Source organism: Anser cygnoides, chromosome 3 (genome assembly GCF_040182565.1).
Source record: "Anser cygnoides isolate HZ-2024a breed goose chromosome 3, Taihu_goose_T2T_genome, whole genome shotgun sequence".
NCBI lineage: Eukaryota > Metazoa > Chordata > Aves > Anseriformes > Anatidae > Anser > Anser cygnoides.
The window spans coordinates 90,097,517-90,124,813 of record NC_089875.1 but is presented as its reverse complement, the minus strand read 5'-3'; the positions used below and the strand labels follow the sequence as shown (position 1 = coordinate 90,124,813).

The 27,297-nt window shown below is 37.6% G+C and overlaps 1 protein-coding gene across 1 annotated transcript in view; it reads left to right on the top strand.

The window, feature by feature from the left end:
• Positions 1 to 26,569, top strand: part of CD109 (CD109 molecule) — an 81,691-nt gene extending 55,122 nt beyond the window's left edge. The window contains exons 24-33 of the mRNA XM_048077452.2: positions 262 to 343; positions 2,455 to 2,683; positions 3,213 to 3,378; positions 4,382 to 4,572; positions 7,051 to 7,206; positions 7,296 to 7,361; positions 14,728 to 14,864; positions 18,597 to 18,753; positions 19,168 to 19,270; positions 21,968 to 26,569. Of these exons, the coding sequence (XP_047933409.2) occupies positions 262 to 343; positions 2,455 to 2,683; positions 3,213 to 3,378; positions 4,382 to 4,572; positions 7,051 to 7,206; positions 7,296 to 7,361; positions 14,728 to 14,864; positions 18,597 to 18,753; positions 19,168 to 19,270; positions 21,968 to 22,158 (1,478 nt within the window). The 3' untranslated portion in view covers positions 22,159 to 26,569. The remainder of the gene's footprint in view (positions 1 to 261; positions 344 to 2,454; positions 2,684 to 3,212; positions 3,379 to 4,381; positions 4,573 to 7,050; positions 7,207 to 7,295; positions 7,362 to 14,727; positions 14,865 to 18,596; positions 18,754 to 19,167; positions 19,271 to 21,967) is intronic.
• The last annotated feature ends 728 nt before the right edge of the window (positions 26,570 to 27,297 follow it).

Genomic DNA, 27,297 nt, shown 5'->3' with positions numbered 1-27,297 from the left:
TGTCCTGTCTGGGTGGCAGATCAGTGGTAATGAGAGCCATCTAGGTCTGTTTTTGTAGGTAGATCCTTCGTGTTACTGTGACCCACTTTCTTGTAGTCTTCTGCACTGTTCTGTGTGTTTCTGTGTATTTGGGAGATATTTTATGGAATATTTATTCAAGCTCTGCTCTTCACAGCCTTAGAAAATGCCTTGCTTCATGTGAGCAGGAGGTTTGTACAGGAACCCATGTGTTCAATACCCGTCTCTGCTCTTTCACTGCAGGTTACCAAAGAGAGCTGCTTTTCCAGAGGGAAGATGGCTCTTTTAGTGCCTTTGGAAATGAAGATCCCTCTGGGAGCACATGGTAAGTAGTTCTGCCAGATTCACTTTGGAATTTGAGTATTTGAGATATTTTCCCTAAGACTAAATTTTTTTGTGAGGCTGGTAAAAGTTTCCAGCTGTATTAGCCTTCTGCCTGGTTTTCATTAGGTGTTTAGGCCAACTCTAAGGTCATTTCACTGAATAGCATGCTGTCAAGGCCATTATTAGGGCAAGGCTTTTTAATTTTGCAAAAGACAAACGATGAATTATTTTAGCCATGGGAATAGCTGAATGAAATGCTTTGAGATGTTCTGTTGAAGAGGATAGCTTACCAGCAAGGAGAAAACTTAAAACTGCTTTGGAAAAAAAGTGAATTAAGGCTACTCAGGGCTTGGCTTCTTGCTACAACAAAGAGTGAAATGTGGTTAACTGTGCAAAAGCAGAATGGTGATTGGATGTTTAAATCACCACTGCAGGCTTTCTGCAATCCAGAGCTGTTAAGTGGTTGAAACACACTCCAGTTTTATTCTCTAGTGCGACATATTTACTAGTATGTTAAGAAAGTGCCCAGGCATATTCCTGTACCCAGGAATGTAATTCCCGTTACCATTTAATTATTAGCATAGTCCCTGTCAGCCTTCCAGACCCTGACACCCTCTTAACAACTTTTCAGTTATTCCTGCACCTGGTTCAGGAGTTAATGCACTGCAAGGTCCATGCCCATGCAGCATTTGCATTCAGCAACCCTGGTTTGGAAAGTAGCGGGGTTCACTGGTCTAGATACAACTTGATTGGCATTAGATGTCTTCAGCAGCCAGAAGCAAATTCTGAGGATGTCTGATTTACTAATCTGTCTAATCTGTCCAATTGCTGTAAGGTTTTTGAACATCAGAGCAGGCTGATTCTGCCTGCTTAAGAACCAGTACCTAGGAGATTCTTCCCCAGCAGGCAAGAGTGTCATAGACTCACTGTTAGTCCTCTAGTAATGTATAAAGATGTAAGAAAGTGGGACTGCTTTAGGTGTTGTATATGCAAAGGTGACTCCATAGAGAACACAGAGCTTGGTCTGAAAGTTTTTTCTGTTGCTTTCCTTGAAGGACGAATGACAATAATGACATAGGTTATTCTTGCAGTTGACTGAAACCATTTAGGGCTCTGTCATCTTCATTGCTTCAAATAGATTTTTAGTTTTCTCTGTACTGGAGGCTGAGGACTCTGTGAGGCATTCCCTGTGGGGTGAACAGAGCTACTGATGGAAAAAAAAATAATAAAAAATTGTCCCACTTGCATCTTAATGCACCTCCTTTTTTGAGACTGTAAAATCCTCTTCAGTGCTGAATTTCACCTTAAGAAACACACATAGTAAGCATAGCAGTGGAAGCTAGCTAGATAAACAGATAGAGACAAGTTCCAGCACTTTGTTTAGCTAATCCACATTTGGTTAGTTTAAATGTACTTACGTGCTTCAGCCAACTTCAAATAGAACCGTTCCAATTACTCTGTCACTGATCCAGTCCCTCATTCTGGAGTCAGTGAGCATCTTTCGTTGACTTCGCTGGGATTTGCCTTAGACTAGGTACTGATGGACTGCAAAATGAAGATAATTTATCTGCATTGGCAACCCTGGTACTTATATGGTGCGGTGACAGGTTACATGAATAAACATTTAGCAAAGAAAGGAGTCAAAGCAGAACTTCAGATTATTGATGAATTAAACAAGGGTTGTTTCGATGATGTCATTGCAGGGATAATTGTGATAACTACCATCACACTTATAACTGCATTACTGTTAACTATGCTTTTGCCACTTAAGTCTTGCAACAGAAGGCAGGAGGGCAACATTTGAATAAAGTTAAACAAACGCTGGAAGAGACTTGGATAAACAAAGATAAACAAAGTCTTGGAGCCTATAGTCTGTACTTATTTTTGAAACATAACAGCTGCAAAAGGGATTATCTTTAGGAACAAGGAAATAGCTTCATTTTTTGTGGATTAAACTTAGTCTACTTTCTTGTCTGGTTGAAGCATGTATTTTCCTCCATGCTTAAAGGTGTGTGTAGAATACCTTATACGTCACTATATTCTTACATCGTGTTAAGCAGAAGCTGTAAGATGTTGCTAATTTTGTCCTATTTAATTAACCTTTTCCCCAAGGTTATCAGCATTTGTATTAAGATGTTTTCTTCAAGCTCGTCCATTCATAGATATTGACCAAGATGTACTCATGGATACAGCTAAATGGATTGTCCGGCATCAGAAATTAAATGGAGAATTTCAGGAGCCTGGCAAAGTGTTACACAGTGACCTCCGAGGAGGCACCAATAATCCAGTCACTCTCACAGCGTACATCATTTCATCCCTCCTAGGGTTCCCAGATAAACAGGTATTGGAATTCATAAATGGAATTTGTAGTTACTGGAATACTTCATAAACTGTCATACTACCTGGCAAACACCTGGTAGTGTAAAGAAATAGAGGAACATCTCAATAGAGACAAAACTTAACATGATTTGGTAAAACTTGCCTGTACTTTGGTTTACTTCTTAAGACAATATGAAGTTGTGCCGTGAGGCCATCCAATTTTGTGTACTTTGCAAAATCTAAAGACAATTACTTTTAGCAAGAATATTGTCATGTCTTCAGTCCAAGAATTTAAAAAGCAATTTACAGGGGGAACTATCCTTAGAGATGTTAAGTCATTCAGTTGATTTAATTGAGATTACTCATGTTCATAAAAGTACCAGTTCGAAAGGTTTGCCTCTGAGGTTCATGTCTGTGACTGTGAAAGAGATTTTCAGTACCTGGTTGTTTGAAGATAGTAATGTTTCTATTCCTGTACAAGTTTTCCTTTTATATTGTAATAATATGTATTTTATTCATTGTATATTCTTCAATGTGATCTTCATTTTCAGCATGCATATGTTATCAAGAGTGCTACAAACTATCTAGAAGATAAATTACAAGAAGGCATTTCGGATAATTATACTTTGGCACTTGTGACATATGCATTGTCATGGGCCAAAAGTACAAAAGCCAAGGAAGCCCTGAGTATACTGAATGAGAGAGCAGAACACCAAGGTATTGCACAATAGTCCTCAACATTTGTATAGATGGATGTTCTTCAATTTGAAAAATATCTGTCATATATTTACAGCTGTATAAATAAATAAAGAGGATCTTCTGAATTCAGATGTGTTTTGAGCTTGGCATATATAACAGGCTAGGAACTTCTAGAAAGCTTTAATGAAAAGTGTCCATAAATGGATTGCAATTCACAGCAAAGTTAGGCCTTCCAGTTTTAAGTACAGCAGCCTTGATGAGAGTACAGTGATGCTGTCAAAGAACATTACTTGTCAGTTGTAAGATCAGTGTGGGTGGTTAGCTGAAATCAGTATTGCAATGAAGAGATGAAGGATTGGATTTACTGTGAGCTGGTACAGAGGTGTATTGCACTTTCTGTAGTGACCAGCCATCTCATCATGTTTAGCCTCTTCTGAGTTCAGCATCACTGAGTTTTGTTTCCTGTTTCGATGGAAGAACAGACTATATGGAGCATAAGATATCGAAGTTTTGGGTTAAAAATAGTAATTGTCCTCTTGAAAAACCTGAAGGAATTCATGTTCTAGACTAGAAACTGAGCCTCTAGAGTGTCCTTCCATCTTTACTGCATTAGGCTTTTCAGTCAGTCACTTTTGGGAAGGGGAAATTTGCGCTTCACTCAAGGACGAGTCCTAGTGGGCAGCCATGATGTTTGAAGTTCCTTCTCTAGTGAGTACCCCAGCAACGAGGTGGCTTTTCTACAAGGGCTCATTTACTTCAGGCTGACAATAGGAAGGGTCAATGTAAAGTTCACTGAAATCAATGGGAGTGACTATTTGGACTCTAGCTTTCCTTGGACCTATATTCAGCAGCTCCTGAGGAAGTGCTTAAATTAATCCTTTACTGGACATGCAATTCAGTTAATTCACTTAATTTTAAAGAAATCCAGTACATTAGCAGAAGTTAACTCTTAAATAAGTCTTTCCCAGAAGTCCAAAGACTTCAGAATGTGAATCTGAGGTTATTTTGGTTTATTTTTCAGGGGAATTTCGTTTCTGGATAACACCTGCTTCTGAAATGTCTGATTCATGGCAGCCACGGTCCATTGATATTGAACTTGCAGCATATGCTCTGCTGTCACACTTTCATCAAGACAGGTTAGAAGAGGGGATCCCTGTTATGAAGTGGTTAAGTCAGCAAAGAAATCACCTGGGAGGATTTTCATCTACTCAGGTAATATCTTACAAACTATACCTTTTCTTTTTTTTTTTTTTTTAATAGTGATTACTGAGTTTTGTTTTGCTGTAACAGTGTTGGTTACATGCATATTTGCATTCTTTGCAGGATTGGCATCTTAAACCTAGACTACCAACTTTAGTAATTTGGCAAGTATAATAATAAAAAAACACAACAGAATTAAAGGGTCACCTTGATTGTTTAAAATACTAAAACCCAAAGATGTTAAGTTAAGAAGTGATGCCTGTGGAAAAAGAGTTGATCAGACTTTCCAAGCAAGTGTGATAAATATCTGTGCTTATGTTTCTTCCAAGGAGAGAAACATCTTTCTATTCTTTCCATATGTGGGTCTACAAACTCCTGAAAGGCTATTAGCTAAGATAAGAAAGGGGAATAGGTTTTAGAGGAACAGCCTAACCTAGTGCCTTTGTTGGCAGTTGGTCCGAACTTCATAATATGCTGTGTCCTCATTATTACACAGAATTTTGATGGGCCATGAAATTTGGAAGATCTTCGTTATCTCTGGGAGGTTTCTATGTTATTGAAACCACATCTTGTAAGCTGTGCTGGCATCCAGAAAATTTATATTACTTTGGATCGCATTACTTTAAACTTGCTTTTAAATTAACTACAAATGCTGGTCACAATAAAATGTCACACATCATCATACTGCTTGGTACTATTCTGTACAGGCTATTCTTCCTTATTTTCATATGTCAGTATTAATCTGAAAGAAAATAGTTCTATTAAATAAAATGTAATTTAGGAACCAGCCTGGCTCCCCTGAGGTTCTAGTATTTTCCTAATGTGTTAATTGTTGCTTATTATTTGAAGAGACTGATTGAAACACTGAATTGTTGGAAAAGCTTTCTTTTAATTCTCCAGAAATTGTTTTTACTTGAAAGTTTGAAACTCTAGCAGTGTATCATTTGCCCCTGAGGGTGAAATTAAAAAATGAATTTAATTATTTTGTTTTTCTATAATCTAAACTATTTTGATTTCAAAATTACTCCAAATGTCTCTGTGGATGCCTTATTTAATTTATGGAAATGACCCCGTACTTTTTTTTTATAACTTCTAAGATTGTTTTAAAAAATGTTTGGAGTGTTTTCTTGCATGGGTTTATTATATTAGAAACTTAATATATTGTTAAACAATAAGGAAGAAAGTAATCAATTGCATGTGTGATACATTGTAAGTTAGGGTATCATAACACACTGTAATTTGTTTACCCGGTATAGCGTACCATGAATTTGCCATCGAGATATTTTGCTTTATAATGCTTTCAATGTTGGGACATGAAATTATGTATATTTCATGTATATACAGGAATACAATCCATACAACAAATATATATGTGAAAACAAACATATATGTGAATGCAGATATGAGCAAATTTTGTAAAGCCTTATGTTGTTGAGCAAGAGGGTCCTGTGCGCCTGGCCTGAGACCATATTTCCTAACTTTTATGTTACGAGTTTTATGTCAACATCTTGAACGCTAACTGAATTAAAGGAAAGAAATGTAAATGTGACAAATATAATTATAAGGACTTGGAAAGGGAACTTCAAGGTATTCTTTGATCTCCACAACTTAGGTAGGGGTAGGCATATTGCTACTTTCAGATGTTTAAAATGGGATTCTCCAACAAGATCTTACAGCTCCTAAGATCTATGAGATTGATCAGATATGTAAATCTGATAGGTTGCTGTAACTTCATTCAGTCCAGTATGAAAGTACACAAGCTGCAAAAATCTCAGAGAAGCATTAGAAATGCATAGCTTATTTTTGTATTTTTTTCTTCAGAAAATATCATGTTAAATACCATGATGTTAAAATTCTCATCCACTAAGCCATGCTGAACCAATTGCTTAAAAACTGACTCTTGTGTTCAAAACCTGGAGAATTAAGACTGCAATCATACATAAAGATAAATAAAAGAGAATTATATATACATATATAGGTTTATAAACATATTCTCCTTTTTAAAATAAATATTGGTAGTTTTTCATATGTATAGCTTTTGCTTCAGTCATCAAGGTACCCTGAAAAATTGCTGCGAAGTGCTGGATATTTAATGCTTCATCATTGCATACATCTTTAAAACAGCAGAATCATTACTTCCTTCATTGGCTTTCTCCTCAGTGTCTGGATGGCGCGAGATTCTGACTGTTACATCTAACAGGGAGTTGGGTCTTCCATATAGCTTGCACAGAGCTCCCTTCACTGGCTCTCACCACATTCTCCATTGCAAGTCACGGTATCTAATCACTGCCCTGTGTTGTTGTCCCTCTTCTGCACTGGGATCCTTCACACTAGTGGAATCCCAATGGGGATGTGGATGTAGGTGTATGAAGACCCCAGCATAGTCAACAAAAGGGGCAATACAGAAAGCGTGAACTCTCACAGGCATGGCCCATACAGTTCACCATGCAGAGCTCTGTTTAACACAGAAATATTTATTTCTCTCAACAGGACACTGTAGTGGCTCTGCAAGCCCTGAGTCTATTTGCAGCTCTCACCACTGCACACAAAACAGAAATGGATGTAACAGTGACAGCGCCTTCTTTGAAAACTCCAGAAATATTTTCAATTGGTACTCAAAACCGCTTCCTGCTTCAGACCAAGGAGGTACTGTAGAAAGTGAGGAATGCCTTTGTAAAGCCTGCTGCCTGAAAGTGTCCTGAAAATACTGTTTTGCTCATCTGTCTTTCTTTTAGATTCCCCCTGTGCAACCAATGACAGTTACAGTTTCAGCGGAGGGAAGCGGGTTTGCTGTCTGTCAGGTACGCAATGCAGTTATTTTATCTAAAGATATGCTCTCTAAAAAGAAGAGATCTTCCATCTATTTTGGAAGCCTTATTAAACATATCAGTAAGAACAATCTTCTGAAATGTCTTAAACCAATACCAAAGCACTTTACTACTTGAAAAATACTGTGAACCTAATATTATGTGAATGTGCGTATTCATGTGATAGTGTATGTTGAATGGCAGGTCCTTTTAAGTGCTGTTGGATGACTGACAGTTTTGGAGCACTTTGTGGATCAGAGTCATATCAAAATGACTCCGTCTTCCTGCAGAAGTGCAGTGGTACTTTGGCAGTCACAAAGGCCACAGTAAAAAAGGCCCATGGACGAGGCAGCCTGTGGTAAACCATGGCAAAGCACAGTTCAGTAGACAGCATAAGTATACTATTAGCTATTAGAATTATTTTGATGTTATTGAAGTAGAATACAACAATAGTGGAAAAGCTAAAAATAAAAAAAAGGTATTATATCCAGGTTTGCCAGCAATTTTTATGCTGCTCTGAAATAGTATAAAAGAATCTAAGGATCCTGCAAACTGCCAACAGTACGTGCTTAGCATCAGCCAAAATGGCAGGACATCAGGAGGACATGGCAAAGAGTAGAAGGAGGTATAAGGATCCCCTCTCTGCCAATGCTGCAGAAGGCTGTGTTTTAGTGGTATAACTTCAAACATCTTTACTTATATTTAAACAAATTAAGCTGGGGTCAGCACATACTGTATTTTAAAATTAGCAAACCCTAAATAGGCGTTTTATGCATTTCAGCTGCTTGCTCTTTCCACATAACAGAGATTATGTTCTGAAGAAATTCTGCCTTCGAATTTTGCCCTAACCTAATGAGAAATATCATAAGAGAAGAAGGCTGTATTGGATCTGACTTGATCTGACTAATGGGTCTCTTTTCCCCGTTGTATGATCTGTGATGATGGCTTAGAACCACACAGGTGAAAGAGAAGACCTTCAAAAAACTACAGATAGTGCACAAATGTTAGTCTCTGAGCATGAGAGAATTGTTCTATTACAAGTAAACAGATAAAGTTATAGTTGCTGAGTCTGTCACAAAACTGGGCAGAGTTCCTACTGGACTCCTTCTATTCATACCTGGGAAAGCTGAACATAGGTCACCTTTAATGGTCTCAAGGTTTTGTGCCTGGTTAGATTCCATCTTGAGTTCTTTCCTGTCCAACTTTCACTTCAGTGTTCTTATGCATCTGGAAAACAAAAAGGCATACTGATGGTTGGTAAATATGCTTTGGATAAAAGACATTCATCAAGAAACCATCAATGACTACCTATCAGCAATGGCCAGCAGCTAGAGCTATACCTTTTTCATTCTGCACCGTTCTGCAAAAGCCACAGCACCAAAAACCTGTACCGATGTTTATTCATTCTCAGAAGTGCAAATGATGCGTACAGAAGAGTTCAAAAGTTTCAGAAGGTAGTTTAGGTTCAGACCATCAGGCCAAGATAGGAATGAACATCTCAGCAGACAGCATTTACACATCTGTCATTTTAAATTGCGTGTGTGTAAAATGTAACTGAGCGGGGCTCCAGAACAGCTAAGATTACTTAACCTTAATGACTGTTGAGAAATACTCCCTGATATTAGTTTTGTCATAAGAGCTGATCAGATGCTTTTCAGTGAATTGTTTCTTGCTGGAAAATACTAGTTTGTTGAAATGTGTGCCTTTTGTGGAAGTATTGGTTCCAGTTAAGTTCTTGTCAGGAGGTGGATTACACATCCAAATCAGCATGTCTGATAAAGACCAAGCTGAGCTCTTCCACCTACAATAGTTGGTGGTTAACCCAGTGGTTAGTGGGCTCCTTGAGGGCGTATAGCACCATGGTTTAAGTTTCTAGTTTGTTGCATGAGCATGCAAACATGATCCCAAATAACTGGTATTCAGGACCCAGCACCAGGTTACCATCTTCATTCAGGTCACTGTGCCTCTTTTGCTTTGTAGCTTTGGGTCAGAAATAGTGTGACTTGATTCAAAATACTGTACTTAACATGCTGGAGTAGTTTCTCCAAAAACTTTTCTTAGCTGGGACCAATTCTTTCCTTCTGCTTCCTTTGGCAGGTCTGGTATTCTAAAAAAAAAAAAGTACACTGATGCCATTTGAATGAGATTTCTCCTTTTCCCAGACACAAGCTAGATCTGGGTCTCATTTAATAAATCAGATAGCATATGACATTGTGATCGCATTTCTTCAGCTGGGTTTCATTGTCTCAGGCCCGCCAAAGTACAGTGGTGAGATTCACTGTTCTGGGATTTGACTTGCTGGCCAAATGTAGCATGTCAAAACAGTAATTTATTTAAATATCAGAAAACACAAGAGTTGGTCCATTAATGGAAAAGGCTGCTTTCCCAACAGAATGGTTTCTTAGGAAAAAAAACACAAAAAAACCCCTTTGTCTGGGTATATGAGTTGGCAGTGCCTTCACTCTTGACCCTGCAGGATCTCATAAAATGTATTTTTAAAAGTGCAACTGCAAAAGCAGACACTTTACTTATAGTTTTGTGGTCCTGTTGTCAACAGAATCTCCTAGCTTATCCCTTCATTATGTGAGTATAAACTGGGGATGTCCTAAGACACTTACTCTTCTTCTGTAAGGGAAAGGAGAAGATGATTGTAGGGTTAGGGTATGTGCAAGGGTCCTAAAAAGAAAGGAGTCAAAGAAGTGATCTTCACCAGGTGCTCTGCTGAAAGTCTTGGAAGAAACGTCTCTTCGCTGTCTGGAGCCACTGTGCTCTGAGCTTGGCAAATGCCTCAAAAATGTGGCATGGCCCATGCCTTCTGGGACGAAGGAGGTTGCCACTGAAATCCAGGACTAGCATCAAGGGCAGGGCTGGCAGGCTCGAGAAGGATGGATATGGACAAAGTGGGCAAGATCTCCTTGATCTCCTGGTCAGATAGAGATAGCAGTCTGGAGAGGATCTTACCTCTCACTCTGCTCCATGGCAGGAACTGTTGGCTGGCATCACTCCTCTCGTCCATCCTTTTTCAGAATAAACCTGGACTCACATGTATGAGAGCTAAACCAGTAGTTCTCACATGGCAGAGGGTGGACATAGTCTGTATCTTTGGGAGAGGAAGGGAGTGACAAGAAAACTGAGGATCACCTGTTACTCGTTACTGAAAAGCACTGACTGTTTTTTCCACTCACCATATTTTTACTAGGCTTAGGCAAAGGACTAGATGTTATTCAAAGAAGATACACTGTGAACTAACCAGTCAAAAAGGGATAGGAAAATAACTGGAGACAATTTTGTTGAATTCATACCCTGTCAAGCACATTTATGAAGCTAGTTGAACAAAAAGGAGAGGGAAAGAGACATTGATTAGAGTAATAAAAATGATTAATGTTTTTTGAAACCTAATGCTGTTGCTTGGACCAGATACTGTTAGAAGCATTTCTTTCATGCAGAAGATTTCAAATGTCTTTTCTTGGCCCCCTCACCAGGTTGCAGAGTGACAAGAGTGGATCAATTCTGCATTTAGCTTTGGCAGTCCTTTTTTAAAAGGGGTTAAGATGAAATGCAGTTGCTTGTTTTGTTGATTTAACGCTAGTTTCTGTTTAATAGCCTTCTGTCCCCAAAATAACAGTGTATAAAGGAGGAGGCTTTAATTAAACTCTGTTGTGAAAAACATTTTCCCTTCATTGTCATGAGAAGTCAGGAAAAGAAAGTCAGCCCGTAACAGCAATAACTCACTCCAAAAAAATACTAGCTGATTGACCTGTTCAGTATGTAGTTTCAGACATCCTGCTTTGGCAGTAAGTTCCCATTCATTAGCTTTTTCTGGCAAAAGTTAAAACAACTTTGTTTCTGTGATGACAAATCGCTGAGGTGCTGCCAGCTTGTCTTTTTACCAAATTTTCTGCATGCCTTTAACTGGCAAGCTTCTAGGCTGGCTTTCTCCTTGGTAGTGTCTTCTTCTGCAGAGCAGTTGTATAGATAAATCTTCGCTGTTACACCACTGCTGTTCTGAGTGTCTGTACAGAATTGTCTCTACACTCACACAGCGTGATAAATTCAGGAATGCTGGGCAGGTTGACAGGAATATGCATAGACTGAAAGAAAGAACATAACTTTCATATCAAGGAGTGAGGGACGTAGTAACAAAAACAAAGATGAGAAATTAAAACTCATCCATTTGCACTGAGTTTCTATCCTATAACTTGGACAACCCTCATCATACCTTTAAATTTGGACTGACAGTTTTCCTTTTGCTGCCAGAAACTGTTCTAAAGGGAATATAATTTTCCAGAAGCCCTCTTCATTCCCTTTTCTTTAGCCAAGCAAAGTGCATACTGGGGTCTTGCAAGGGGAATTATTTGAGCCATTCTCTGGTTGTTTTTGTACAAAAACAAAGTAAGTTCCCTCTGCCATCTTGATGACTGAGGGAACATGTAATGATTATTTATCTGTGAAAACTGTATGAAAACTTTCATCATTGTTGAAAATCACAATTCTGTCAAATAAATGCCAACTAATCTTTGATAGTAAATATTTTCATAGTTTCTTATATTTGATTTTGTCATTCTAGGGTTTTGAAAGTTGAGCTTTCTGATTCATCTCAATGAAGTTCTGAGTCACCAACCTTTCTTTTGTCCTCTGTCAGAGGCGATGTCCTGTGTGTACCGCAGCAAAGGGATACTGCAGTTACCATCAACATCACGTTGGGTGTTAATCAGTCTAAAGCACCTTAGAATGTTTCTCAAAGATAAATTTAATTTCTGGTGTCTTTTTTTTTGGCTATAAAACATGAGTATGTTAGAGCAGATATGCTGGGACAGCTGATACTGTTCATTATTCTTTATCCCACAGTGACCAATGAAGGCTACTAGAACAGGGCAAATGTGGAGTGATATTTCACTGGTATACCCTTCTGTCCTTCACCAGTCTGTGACATGGGGCCTTCCCAATCCACAGGTCATCTCTTTGTGCCATCTCTGGCTTGGTAGATTTTTCTTCAATAGATTTTTCTTCCATAAATGCATTACTTTTTGAATCTTTCTAAGTTTTTAACAACCACAGCTTTTTGTAGCAAGTAGTTGTACAGCTAACGGTGTATTGCATGAAGTGCTACCTTTTTCTCCTCTTGAATCTGCTCCCAATAGTTCATTTATTTGGAGAGCAGGTATTAGAGGAACTGTACTGGGTCAGAGCAAAGCTCAGTCCAGCCCAGTGTCTTGTTTTCCACAATAGCCAGAGATGGATGCTTAGGAGGGAGTGTAAGAACAAGATAATTACATATGTTACCTGACTGTCTAGTTTCTTTAGGCATAGAAAATCTCAGTGGACTTCGGTGAAGTTATCTGTTTTGCCCTTGAACTCTTGTACAGTTTAACATTTACTGCATCCTGTGGGAAGGAATTCCACAATTTAATCTTGCGTTGCATGAAAAAACTGTTTCCTGTTCATCTTTCCCATGATGGTCACTATTCTGTAGACTCTTAACTGTGTCCTTCCAAATTATGGCTCGAGAGTCGTCATCTGTTTTACCATCTCTTAAATTGAAGTTATTTTCTGCCTTTGATCAGCCTGGTCAAATTTCTCTGTGCCTTTTGAAATTATACCATACCTTTCTTGGAGGACAGAAGCTTCAGCTTGGCTTTACAGTGTATCGTTATGATGTTCCTAGCCTTTGTTTATTTCTTTTTCATCATTTTATTTGATATTTATGATCACTGCTGACCACTGAGATGATATTTTCACAGATCAACAAGTAGCTCTGGTAGTAATTGGTTCAAAACCGATTATTATGTACATAAAAATTCTTTTATTCTGCAACTCTTTGCAGTAATTCTTATTGTTGTTGCCTCGAATTAGCATGATCAGCAAACTTTACCACATCAACATTCACCTTGTTTTCTAGATCAATTATAGATGTTTAACAGTGGTCACCCATCACAGATTGCTTTAGGACATCACTCCTTTCATGTATTCCTACCCTCTGTTCATGTCTTTTAACAACATTTTATCCCTTGGCATCTTCTTTTGTTTTGGTATCTTTGATTAGTTATCTTCCTAACCAGCTACATGCCTGTGTAATATCCAGGAACCTTATATTAGGCAGAGCTCTGTTGTCCATGTTTTTTTGCTTAATTAGGGTAACTGATGGCAACAGGTATTCTTAAAAGTGTCATATTTACTCATGTAATTTCCACTGTGTTTTCTGGTACAGATACTGAGTTTACTTAAAATCTGTAGTTCTCTAGACCCCCAGTACTCTTTTAAGAATTGCTGTCACATTTTCCATCTTCCAGTGTAGTACCAAGGCAGTTTTAAAGAACCACTGCAAGTAATAATTCAACTGTTTCTTTACCTCATCAGGTTCAATTCTGTAGGCAGTACAGCCTGTTTTCTTCTTCTTCTTTCTTTTTTTTTTTTTAATACATAATTTTCTGTCATAGCTGATAACGTGAGAGTTATTGGTTCTTCAATTTCAGCTCCAGCATTTCTGCTTTGGCTGTTGGCAGTGGTAATTTTATAGGTTGTTGTGATAATCAGGCTGTTCCCCAGTTATTCACGCCACCTTTAACAGTTTTTGGTTTTACCAGTCTTCTACCACTGCTTCAAGCATTTTATGCACAATCTACACTACAAGAAATGGAAACTCTTCAAACTGTGCTTAATAGATGAACTTATTTTATATTGTTACTGTCCTCTCTTAGACATCCTGTCATACTTTCTTACTTGGCTCACTTAACAGAGCTTGGCACCGTTGAGCAGAAAGGGTGAGAGCTCTGTCTTTGAAGCAGAGTGAGGACTGTAGCTTTGTCTTTCCACAGATGAAACAGGTGATGAAAATACTTAGTGCATAAAAACTGCATTATTTCAAGTGTGGAGTGACGTGCTATTTCTCATCTGTTTTGAGTGTATGAATGCTGTGACATGAAAACTGAAGACAAATTCTGTACATATGCTATGTATTTGCTCTTGCTCTTTTATTTCCAACCTTTTCTTTTTTTAACCCAGTGGGTGTCAGCCTCTGAAGTTTGCCTTCATTCATCCCATTTCGTACTGTTAGGAAGTAGCTGCACACGTTATAAACCAGCGGAAAGCAAGTAGGAAGAAAATTGCTCATGTTCCTAGAGCTCCTTTGTGTCTGACTTAGATGTGTCCAGCTAATTGCATTGGTTTGGGCTGCATAACAAAATGTTCAGAAAATATATCTGTCAGAGATTGCCCTAGGGATCTCATGTGTCCAACTGTGAGATATAAGGTCATGTATCCTGTCTCATATGATCACACCTCTGGTGCTCTACCGTTAGTGTCTTAACCCCATAGATTTGCTTTACATATGTCCTCTAATGTCTCTATGTTCAATCCACAGCTCAATGTTATTTACAACACAAAATACGCCAATCAGAAGCTCAGATCTGTGCGAAAACAAGAAGCTTTTGACTTGAAAGTTGATGTAAAGGATGACAAAGATGATATGAACCATTTGACCTTGAATGTGTGCACAAGGTAGGTAATTCAGTTGGAGCATCTCATGTACCTCTTTGTCTACACAACAGCTGTGTTGCTTAAAATAAGGTAAACTTTCCATATGTTTACATGGATTTACTAGTGTGTGGGATATAAACATACAATTAAGAGAGCAAAAGAATTACTTTGTAAAAACGTTAGTAATTAAACTAAGAAGCAATTTGTAAGTCAGTAAATCTAGTGACAGCTGATGGATACGAATAGGTCCTTTGTGCAAAATGGTTGCTGGCCAGATCATATGAGATTTTTTTACTGGCATGCATAAATACGGCGTTTCCCTGCATGTTAGAGGTATATGGAAGAGTTTGTGTGAAATAAAAGAAAAAACTCAAAAGCTTCTTTGGTGCAAGTGCTTCTTAGCTATACTGAGAACCCTGGACAAACTTGAAAATTGAACTGCTGTCTTCAGTGTTCTAGTAACAGACTGCAGGAACAGTCCCATAACTTTTACCCTTCATGAACAGAACGCTTTGCTTTTGATATAGAAGTAGATACCTCCTTTTATAAAAAGAGAAACAAGTTTCTGAAGCGTTAAAAAACATCATGAAATAGAAGTAATCATTCTTTGTTCATCTCTGTTAATAAACTTAGCTTGGAACAGTTTTGACAAGAGTCAAAATCCATGTCTATGTAATGTTAGCTTCAGCTGCAGTTTTGTCTTACTGTGCAAGTATTTTTGTGGTCTTTCATTTACCTGTGTCATATCTTTATGATTTCAGTAATGTAACATAATGGAAACATCGTTCTGGAGTTGAAAGAGGTGGCGATTTTTCTGTACAATGTCATTTTATTCTTTCCCCTAAATAAGGGTTGGGGGATGCATCTGGGATGATGCTTCTTGTTCAGTAAACATCTACTAGGAACTGAGTTGAGACTGCTGAAGTATCATCTCAGAGACCATAGAACAGTCACTAGATGTATTGTACACTGCTAGAAATTCAATCAGCTGAGAATGGGTGACACTGAATAGTCATATTGCATATTCCTAGGTCAGCCAGTCATTAAACTAGGTTGTTTCTTTGACTGCTTTGCTGCTTCCTTTCTACTTGCTGTAAAAGTGTCTATGCATGTATCTGAAACAAGCATATGAAGATCTCATGATTTTCTCAGTAGACACATCTTTCTGTGGTTAAAGAGCATTTGAGTATTTCAAAGAAAACTCGAGGACACTGTATCTCTTTTTATATATGTATTTACGTTTTAAAATCTTCTATTTCTTATTATCTACAAGGATGTTGAGGTGACTACGCTTTTTGTATTGAAGGAAATAATCTGCTTCTTGTCAATACTTCTTGAAACACTGTTTACTTCTTGTGATATTATAATGGGTTCCTTGTAAACGCAGGATTTGCAAAGTATCACCTTATCCACCATGTTCACTCTTGCATTCCTTTCTTCTGTGTCCGCTTTGTTATTTATTTAAATTTTAAACTCCTTACGACTAGGACTATTATTTTTATGCTCTGCACAGGGGAGCTGTGACTGGAGATGGTGCCTCTAGGTGACACCATCACACAAATAATAGCTATAGTGAACATGATGTCAGTGTGGAGAGGACTGATTTAATTTGGGAAATATCCAGCAGGCGCAAAGCCAGATCCGCGTTTTCATGTGTTTCTGTTAACCAATTCAGGGATACAGATGGTCGTCAGGACGCTAGAATATATGAGAGCTCTTGAAATAGAATGGGCTTTTTCCTCTTAGTTTTCTCTGAAGTATCAACAGCTTTTTAAAGTCTAGCACCAACTCCTGACATGTAAAGGCTTACATGATGGGTCTGGGGTAAACCTTGGATGATATTCTGATATTCTAGCTCAGCACTTTGTCTCAGGAATACGGACAGGAAGAGACTTACCTCTCTGGAAGGCTGTAGGATGAAGTTTTAATTGCAAAGCATTCAAAGGATATTGGGAAGATCTAACAGCATTGTAAAACTACTCCAGGTGAATACTTGGAACATTAAGATCCATCAGCTCTGTCATGGAAAGTGAAACAGTTTAAGTTCTAGTATTCTGTGTTTCTGTTCTTTAAGCTGAGACTTCATCTCTGGTTGCTTGGCTTGATTCACTAGTCCTCCTCTTCTCCTCAGCCGCTTACATAGTATATGCACTACCTATGTTAAATTCATGAATTAGCTTAGAGCTGGTCCACTTACAATCTTTACAATGCAACATGGCTTTTTGGTAAAGAAACCAAAGCAGGTAAATGCAAAGACTGCTGAAATCTCAACCAGCTTAGCCAGCTGTGGGTATGCATAATCAAGTAATGGAGGCTGCAGCTCTGCAGGTTTTTTTTCTCTCCAGTCTGCAGACTATCTCACCTTTTCTCCCTCCCACTCACCCCGCTCTAAGTAAGTGAGCCAGACCTTTATAACTTCTAGGGATGTATCATATTCACTTCTTGGCAATACCATGCTAGTTGGGTTACCTGGTGGTATTTTGGTGGCACCCCAGGTTACCTAAACAGGTTGAGTATTTTTGTCTTCTCTCATTGGTAATTAAGCAGAAATAGTTATATCCAGTTCCAATTCGGTTATTTGTTTTCAATAGCAGCTACTTTGGTGTAGCCCATCATCCAACAGATGGTTTCATTTGTTTCTAATCTCATGAGCCAACTGAAGTCAGCAGTTATGCTGTATTTCTTTCAAAATCATATCTGTGTTCAATCAGCTATACTGCCAGGCTTAACAGCATTGCTTTGAAAGAAAGTCTTCCCTTTTTTTAAACCATCCAGCTCTACAAAGAAATAGTTTTATTCAATTATTTTCAACTACTGTCAGGCCTTCAAAATGAGGGTTGGAGACACTTCTATTCTAGTACAACAATAGTCATTTACCTTTCATGACAAGGGAGGAGGGGGAGTTCTTCTGCCACCTACTTTATTTAAAGCCGTACAATCTTTTGTAGGTCACGTAAGTGTCACTTATAGCACAGAACACCATAAATATGTTTTGATAGTTCTGGTGATAGCACCATGGTGTATGTGGTTTGTTCAATAGAGCAAAGCTTTTAAGTCCAGTATCTGATTCTCAGATTGGAAGAAAATGTAATAAGCATTATTCATGAAAAAAGAAGGAACTCAATTTATTAAATTTTCTTTTTTTCACAAACTGGATGAATAACACAGCTATATGTTTTAAAACTGGAGTTTTGAGGAACAATCTGATGATGATTTTGTTAATGGAACCATCAGTCTATATCAAGGGCATATGGGAATGTTTGGGAGACTTTTTAGAGACATTTATCTCACCCTCCAAAAACGAATAAAAGTAAAGCAATGCATCCTTGAGTGGAAATATGAATATTTCAGTGCAAGTGCTCCTGCAGTGGTTTCTTAATTACCTCCTTTTCAAACATATGTTTAATCACATTATTTCGTATGTATGTGTCATGTAAACAAGCACTTCAAGATGCCAGTGCCGTCAGTGTTGTCCTAGTGTTGTCTCTCATATCATTTATATACTGTAGTTTTGTCCGTGCTAAGCCTATTTTTTCGTATGTGGTTGAAATTAGGCAGAAAAACAGAGAAATCCATTCTTATCTCTTTATTGTTAAATATTTTTTTTCTTGTTGGCATTTTGTTCGATTTGTTTCTTAAGTATTCTTGAGCATTATTTCTTCCATAGTTGAGATGTAATAATTAAACAATTTATATGGAGAATTTGCTATTGTGTTTCTACTAAAATTTTCTTTGCCTCTGTATTTTGAAAAGGTACTTGGGTTCTGGTGCAGCTCCCAGTAGTGGTATGGTCCTCATGGAGGTTGGCTTACTCAGTGGTTTCTCTGTGTCACCGGATTTCATTCCATTAGACAATACAATTAAGAAGATGGAAGAGGAAAATGGAAAAGTAAACCTATACTTAGACACTGTAAGTTGAAAATAACAGAGAAATGCATTTGCAGTGATGCTAATCTTGACTGCCAATGTTAGATTTTAAAGTCGGAAAGATAGTATGATTGTATTCTTTGGGGAAATCAACAATTGCTATCAACGTTGAATGATGAGTTCCATTTTTAAAAAAGAGACTGATGGGATAGGTGCAACACCACTGTAAGGGGTTTCTAGACTGCAAAAATCTTGTAAAATCATTTATACGTAGGCAGATTTTTTAAGAAGTCTGTGTTTTGGCCAAAGTAACAACAAGTGAAATAAGCATTTTTATGTGCATCCTCTCTCCAAGTCTTTATAAATGAAGAGAACTGCCAATGAGTTAGAAGTTCTTATCTCTTCCATGAACCACCATCAGCAGGGTTCTCAGGATGTTTCTCTTCTGTTTTTCTAGCTAAATGAAACACAGGTTTGTGTGGATATTCCGGCTGTGAGAGACTTCAAAGTGGCAAATATCCAAGATGCTTCAGTGACTATAATGGATTACTATGAACCTAGTAAGTGTCAGTCATTCCAAATGGATCTTGGTGATTCAGAAGCTAAAAATATAAAGTTTCTTTTCATGGAAATGGGACAAATTTTAGTGAATAGAAAGCCACATTGCACTGAAATTTACGTTTTCCATTGAACTGCAACCTTTTTGACGTTGACACACCAAGTTTTCTAACAAACAGTTGTGTTTTCCTGTATACATTTTGCTGTCCTCATGGGTTGGTTCCTTAGATGGTGTGAATTGTCATAACTTAATTGTCAGCTGGTATAAATTGGTTTCAGTATGGCTCTCAATGTGTTCCGCAAACTACCAAAATGAAGCAGGAACTTCACTGCGGTTCACTTACTAAGTTAATGATTATCTTTCAAGTAGCTTTTGCATCTGTTTCTTGTTTAATCAGAGAGTCCTTCACTGGAGAAAAAGTCAGTGTTTTGTTTTCTATAGTTATGTAAAAAAGATGTACATGGGAAAAACAATTTGTGTTTTTTTTTTTTAAATGGCATGTGTTTTAGAGAAAGGCAGATACGTACAAAGCTCTGCTTGGGCAAAGTGAGAAGCAAAGAAAGATTATAGGCTGCTAGAGAAGATATTAGAGAGGCTTTCATTATACCAGCCAGCTGAAACATTATTAAGGATTTGGGCTTGGTTTGAGATAAGGAATTAAAAAGTTGTATAAGCAATTTTCTTCATGTTGATTTTTTTTAGTGTAGGACAAAAGACAACCAAATACAAACGTGTACTGCTTTAGCTGAGTAAAAATCACATTTCTTCTATTTAGGCTGAAATGTTTATTCAATCCCAAATGTTTAAACTAAAATAGAAATTTAACGGATGTAGCTAAAATACTCACTAACCTAGAGCATGTTTTAAGTCCTAGTGGCTTAACAACTTGGAGCAATTTTTATTTAAGGCAAACACATAACACTTGGAATCTGTGGCCAAAACAAATTTCCACATGCTTCAGTGATTGGGAGAAGAGCTGAGGACCTACTCTTTTATAAGAGTACTGTTAGATAGGCTAATGAATATGCGTACAGAAAGTGTGTATAAATGCATATGTATAAATACTGTTATTCTATTTAAATATATTTAGAATCCATAACTTCTCAATGAATAAATAAATATTCATTTAAAGATAAGAATGAATATCCTTAAGGACTAAAATTTATATAACAATCAGTGCTGCAGTAGAAGGTTTTAACTACAAGGAAAAGATTGCTTCAGATATTATTTTACAAGATTTCACTCCTATTACCATGTAGCATAGGCATATTTTTGGTCAACATGTATACACATATGCCACGAGTCCGATTTCTTCTGAGAGAATTCCATCCCATCTAATACAAGAGTGTGCTTTTATTTTATTCTGTTAATTTCCGTCAGTTCTGTAGTTGGTGAACCATGCTGCAGGTGTGTATTTTATGTGATGGTTACAGTCAGAGTCATGTCTGATTTCATTGCCTCATATTCAGAGCTAGGAGGTATCTAAAAAGTCCATATGCTCTGGCATTTATCAAAAAAGGCATGTCTCTGTGGTAGACATTACAACCAGCATAGGTATGAGAACTGGCTTGGATGCCAGTGTAGTGGTGCCAGCAAGGAGCTCTGCCAGGGTTAATATGCACAGCTATTCAGCACATTCAAATGACTGTGCTACTTCTTTTACCTGATTTTGTTCAGAGCTTGTTGGGTGTCACTGTTTAGTAAGATATCCCTTTAAGGATATCTTTTATTTTTTACTATCTGATGCTTGAAACTGATTATTGTCTCATTAAAAAAAATAAAAATGCAGTGTCTCTAGTTGGAATGAAAACCTTCAAACCACAAGCAAATGAAACTTTGGAAAAGCTTGTTCTGTAAGCAATTAACATGCACTGATGTTTTTGAAATGAGCATGGCTTTCCAGGCTTCTAGTCTGTTTGGCTCTGTGGCAACCCTTCAGGAAACTGGGGAGCAAAATGCAGGAGCAAGAGCTAGGTGAGGAAGGCAGTCCCAGAGTCAGGAAGCTGAAGCTCTCAGACATAATAGTGAGAAAAAGACTCAGTTATGAGAGACCAATATCTTACGTGTCAGAGCCAGTAACCTGCCAGGTAAAACATCAGAATTCCTTTATTATGGGGATTCTTGAGCCGGTAGGGGCAAAATTTCCTCTAAAACATTTGATCAGGTTTTCTGAATAGATTGGGACTCACTGTTGAGATTGAGTCTATGACTGCATGCCTTTCACTTGAGTGTTTCTCAGTATACTTGTCTGAGTGTATTGAAGATATTTGCTTTGTGAAAGGAACAGAGATTAATTTCTTGGCTTAAACACCCACTTTGAGAAATATTTTGTAGTTTATGACAAGGTCAGCATTAGAGTTTAGTGCATCCTTTAAAAAGGCTTTCTTTGTGAAGCTAATCTGATAAAAATCTTTCCAAGATAAATGGATGTAAGTTACTGTGTGTGTGTATATATATATATATTTAAATCAAGATCTACACCCTGAATGTGGGCAATGTTTGAAGACATAGTTCTCTTTCTACAGAGGGGACTCTATTAGAAACCATGTAGCATTTCAGAAGTTTGGTTCATTATGAGTATTTATTTCAGGAAGGATGAGCAGTCTGTCTCAAACTCCTTTTAATCTACATTGTGAGTTTCCATTTGTTGGACAGTTCAGAAGTTCATTAACTTATGTTAACTATCCTTTCTAAACAGGGAGAAGAGCAGTGAGAAGCTACAATTCAGAAGTAATGCAACGTATAACCCCTTGTGACTTGTGTGAAAGTGACTGCAGCCTTTGCCACCAATCTGGTTCTCCAGCCTTGCTTCAGCACTCTTCCTTGGCTTCCTTGTTCTGTGTGCTGTTTGTCCTTCATGTAAACTTGCTGTGCAGTTGGGTGCTCTAAGAAGAAACAGATTGTTTCACATGTAACATTTCCATAAATTAGCCAAAGAAAATTTTATGTTCAGATACCAGCCCATCTTCAGTGATTAGTGACCTAACTCCTGCTGTGTTCAGGGAGAGCAGGGCTGGCCCATATGGTAAGTTTCTGGCTGTGCCAGAAAATTTCTTTAAGCGTCTGCTGGAAAAACTTTCCAAGTGTTAGTTTCATACTGAAGTTATTTTCTGAAGAAGCACAGAGTTACCAAGAAAGCAGTCTGAGAAAATGCAAACCTTGCTCCACGTTCCTGCTCCCTTTCACCTTAGCTTTCATTTTTGCATATTTTTTAGGGATGTATGTTAGTTTACAGTGCTTTTCTGAAAAACTGTCTCCTCTTCCTTTACAATGTTGGTAAGCAGAGTGCTGGGAGCTTGCATTGTTCTGTTCTGCAGACATGACACTTAACACTAATACTGAGTTTCTCTATGCTCTCATGGGGAATAATATGAAAAATAAAAGGAGCTTGCTTCAGAGCAGATTCAAGAGCCAAAAAATGCTGCATTTACAAACTGCTGAACACTCCAGAAAATTGTCAGTCTTTTTTTAATCATTGCAAAGAAGCCAGGTGGATTTTTTGCCAATTCATAAGTTAATCATGTTTGAAAATAATGCCTCCGGATGTTTTCATGGATTTTGCTCTGAAAGTCTTTTACTGTAAATGCATTGAAGATGGAATATAAGTTTGAGGCAGTTTTTTTTTTTCCAGGGTTATTTAGAAACAAACCTAATTCTCTTTCCATGTGAGAATACTGATGTCCCCTAGTATATTTATTGCGAGTGGGATGACAGTTGCCTTGATCCTTGTCTGGTTCTAAGATTTTTTCTAGAAATGTCACTCTGGGAGATCTTGCATTTTGCCTTGTCATCTTGTTAACAACTTAAGTGCCATAGCTCTTGAAGAGCTGTTCAGTGTTCTTTGTGCCATATCAACTCATTGCCATCTGTAGGTGCAAGTCCTGGTTTTGCTGGCAGCGAGGCTTTTAGTAGCTGTGGGCTCCACACACCTTCTGTGTTCAGCAAAACACATAATACACTTGTTTAAGCATATCCTTGTATGTTTAAGTGCCTTGTTAGAGTGGGAGGGAGGAAGAGGGATGATGAGGTCTTCCTGGAGCAGCAGACACTTACACCCCAACTGGCTGTTTGCATGTGGGGAAAATTAAATGTCTCTATGAATGTGGAAATATGTAAGCTTGGGAGCTCTTCCCTCCTGCACCAGCATTTTCCTGAGTGAACCTCTTCACTGTCGAGCAGCCCATATATCCTTCTTGAACACTGCTTGTGATATTTAATGCTTACTTCTTTTTGATAAGGAAGCTGATAACATTCTGACTTATTAAAATGAAATTAATTGTTGTTATGCTGACTAACAGAAAATTTGAGGCTATTGATTCCCTTCCTTTCGTACCTTTTTGAGACGGAATGTGTACATGTACACATTGAATTACGTGTCAGTCACTTTCCTTGAGCAATTTCTAATTTTTATTCATTTTTTGCTACTGCTTAAAATGTATATTTTTGTATTTTATGCTTATGTGTATTTTTGTTCAGAAAAGGAAATTAGTTCATGGTAGCATGGAAAGAGGGCAGAATTTCTTGAACTGGGTGCTTTTTTAATATGAGATATTGGTTTTTAACTACAAAACTAGTTTAGGTGGAGTTATTTGTTTTACTTTACCTGTATTTAGAATTTACAATATTTTTCAGAAACTTGGGATTCTGTTCAGTCTCTCTGGCAGAGCTGAGGCCTGATTCTTTGTAGCCAATTTGTGCTTTTCACTTGTCTTTGGTGCACATTGGATCTAGCCCTTCGAGTGGCTGTTTAGTGCCTTAACATGGGTTCCCATGCTGCTGTGACCCACGCGAAGTGATATTGTATGTATTGAAATCCAAAGCACTACTTAGTCAGTAGGTTGCAGAATGTGACCCTCTGTAAGTCATGCCCTTGGTTATAGGGGTCCAAAGCTAATAGAAACCAAGATGCAAAAATGAAATATATCCTTGTGTCTCAAATCCTTTACTCATAGATGGGAGCACAGATTGAATAGTGCAAAGTGTAATTTATCAAAAAACATTCACACTCTAAACTGGGATTGTTTTGCTGTAGGTTTTATTTCTTGATGAACTATAAAAGCAGATCTTTTGCCTTTGGGGACAGCAGCCTTGACATGTCATTTGCCTCCATTTGCTGTCATTTCAAGAACATGAAGCTCATGTACTTTCAGCTCTGCTATATGTAGAGTTTCAAAGAGGGACATTCGTGTCTGATTAATGTTGATTAATGTTGTGATAGAGGTTTATTTTCTACTGGAGATGTACCAGAGATAACCCACTCCTTTGCAGTAGATAGTAGGAATAAAATCATAGTTTTATTTTGCAGGCAGTCCCAGTTTCCCAAATACCCTGTGGAGAAATGGACTCAAACTGCTCAGCCTAATTTCAGACAGAGCAGCTTTTATAAGTATTCCCTTACATTTGTTTTTGAGACAAACAACACATGTTTTTAAATGGCTCTTGGCTGCCTTGCATACCCTACTAAGAAGCATCAGTCATAATGCACCATGTCACGGAAATTGTCAGTCAGTGAACAAACATCCTTTTTTATTTTGTTTTCTCTGCTGTAGTATATCATTACAGACATCCAAATGCCTCTGTTCTTAAGTTATTTTAAAGGTACCATGTACAGCATATGACTTTAAACAAATGTTTACATCAGGTGCCTTAACTTCCCAACACTGTTGCCTTGAAAGATGCCTTCAGTCACTTTGTAGCAATGACTATTGCCTTGAATGAGTTGCAGAGGATTTTGTATTGTGTATTGTGAATTGGCAGGGAACAGAACAGAGTAAAAGTAATACCATGTTGCACAGTGACTCTTTTGTTTTCCTTATTGTTGTGTAGGAACCTGTTCACAAATGTTCAGCATATGTATTTATTCCATTACTCTGTAAAGCGAGTTCTTGATGTTAGAGGGACCATGCTCCCACTGAAGTTACTGGGAAATCTTTTAGCAAAAAATCTTTCGGAAATCTTTGAACAAGGTCTTTAAGAAGCTTTATAGTGGTGCTAAAAGCAGTCAGGAAAAGGTATTTTGTGATGGAGTCTTCCTGTTGCATTGCATGAACATTCTTGTGTGGTTGCTCTTTGAAGTCCGAGTATTCTCTGGTACTTCCAGTGTCCTTTTCAGCTCCATGCTATCAACAGATAGTCTGTGGAGGTTCATTAACATCTTATTAAATCACTGAGAAATAATCATTTATTTGGGACTGGCCTTAAAACAAAACCTTAATGCATTTTAAAGGTTTTTAAAGGTTTTTAAATGTTCCTACTCCACGTTCTACCTTCACTGTCATCCATGATCTTAGCTAAACTTTCTCTACAGATTTCTTTATGTGTGTCATCTAGAAACCTGTGCTGAACGCTGCTGTACGTAACAGGAAGAGCTCATGCTGTGATGAGTGCTGCTTAAAACAGGTTTACAGCACCTTAGAGTTTGCAGTTTTCATGCTGGGCCAGCTCGACGTCTGTTCAGGTTCCTGGCATGGCTCCTTCATTTACTTCAAAACCGAGAGCTTGCTAGCTTGTGCACATCAGTGGCATATGATAAAAGAGAAAATTGGCCAGACTGGTGCAGAAAAAATTGAAGAGCCAAAGTCCAACATTACTTGCCTCTCTTTTGTCTTGAAAGTCACTTTTGAAAATCAGACTTGGGATTCTAAAATTGTTTTTAGTAAGTTTTCAGAATAATATCCTAGCAATATTTCTCCAAATGTGTTCAAGTTGGTGTGAATCTTGACAGTACTTGGTTCAAGCAGATTTATGTAGAAAGCATATGTATATACATGTCCATTATACCGGCTCTGATGTACTACAGTGTGCAATGTATGTGCAATTAAAAGCATACAAGATTTTCAAGAAGTGCCCAATAATGTATGATGTTCTGTGTTTTAGGGAAAGATTATATTTGGAAAGCAACTGGTGCCTAATGGAATCATTTTGATATCTCAAACACTAACCAAAGAGAAAAAAATCACCCACTTTATTCAATTTTATTTGTAATGGTCAATATTTTTCTGTTTTTCTGTTACAGCCTTCTTCTCCCATAAATTTTAATGCAGTGAACCATCTTTATCTGTTTAGTGCTGTAAATACCTAGGAGACTTTAAATTTTATCACTAGTAATTTATAGATAAAACTATAACAGCAATTTTGTGATCAGGCCTTTTGAGTTTTTATTAGATTCCCCTTTCCCCATGTCAAAATAAATTTGACTTCACTATTGTTTCTTATTTGATTTATTATATTTTTGTGTGCCACTTGAAAATATCATTGCACTAATGCTATTTTGTGCAATAAAGTCTGACATTGTGCTGTATTAGATCAACCCAGTGTTTATTTTTCCTAATGGGTAGCTCTTTCTTTTCAGATGCGTATGAACGTCACTTGTATATGGGCTACATTTCAGTCACCAGAACTCCATGGCTAAGATTTCTCATTAGTTTCATACAATTCATTTTATTTCTGTATTTTGTAGCGGTTACCCCAAAGCTTCATCAGCTTTGCTTGGATCTTAAGGTGTTATATTTAATTTTCTTCCTTTTTTTGGGTGATTTTTAGTATTGTTAGGTCGGATGGGATACTAATATAAGGAAGACAATATAAAAATGCTGGCTCATATAAGCAGATGTAATGGACCATACATTAGTTGGGTATTGCATCTCTTGTTTTTTTCATGTCAGGCCTTAAGCAATTTGAACTAAACTTCTTCTCTGCCTTGAGGTGGTCAGAAACACACTTAGATCTAGATTAGGATCATCATACATATTTTCACTTTTGATCAAGTCATAAATGGTAGGAAGAGTGCTTTCATGAGCTGTTGTGATCAAGTGGCTGTGAACTAACATGCTGGCTGTGCAAATTGCTTCTGTCTTTTTAAATAATAGAACAAGTATTATGGAACTAGACTGATTCACAGGATCTTGAAAAATTGTCATTGGTTTATTTTTTTTCAAATAAAGTTTGCAATAGCTATTTTAAAATTTTATTAAAGATGAATTTTAGTAATAATGTCTAGTGTTTCCTTGTTTAATGATTCAGTCACCT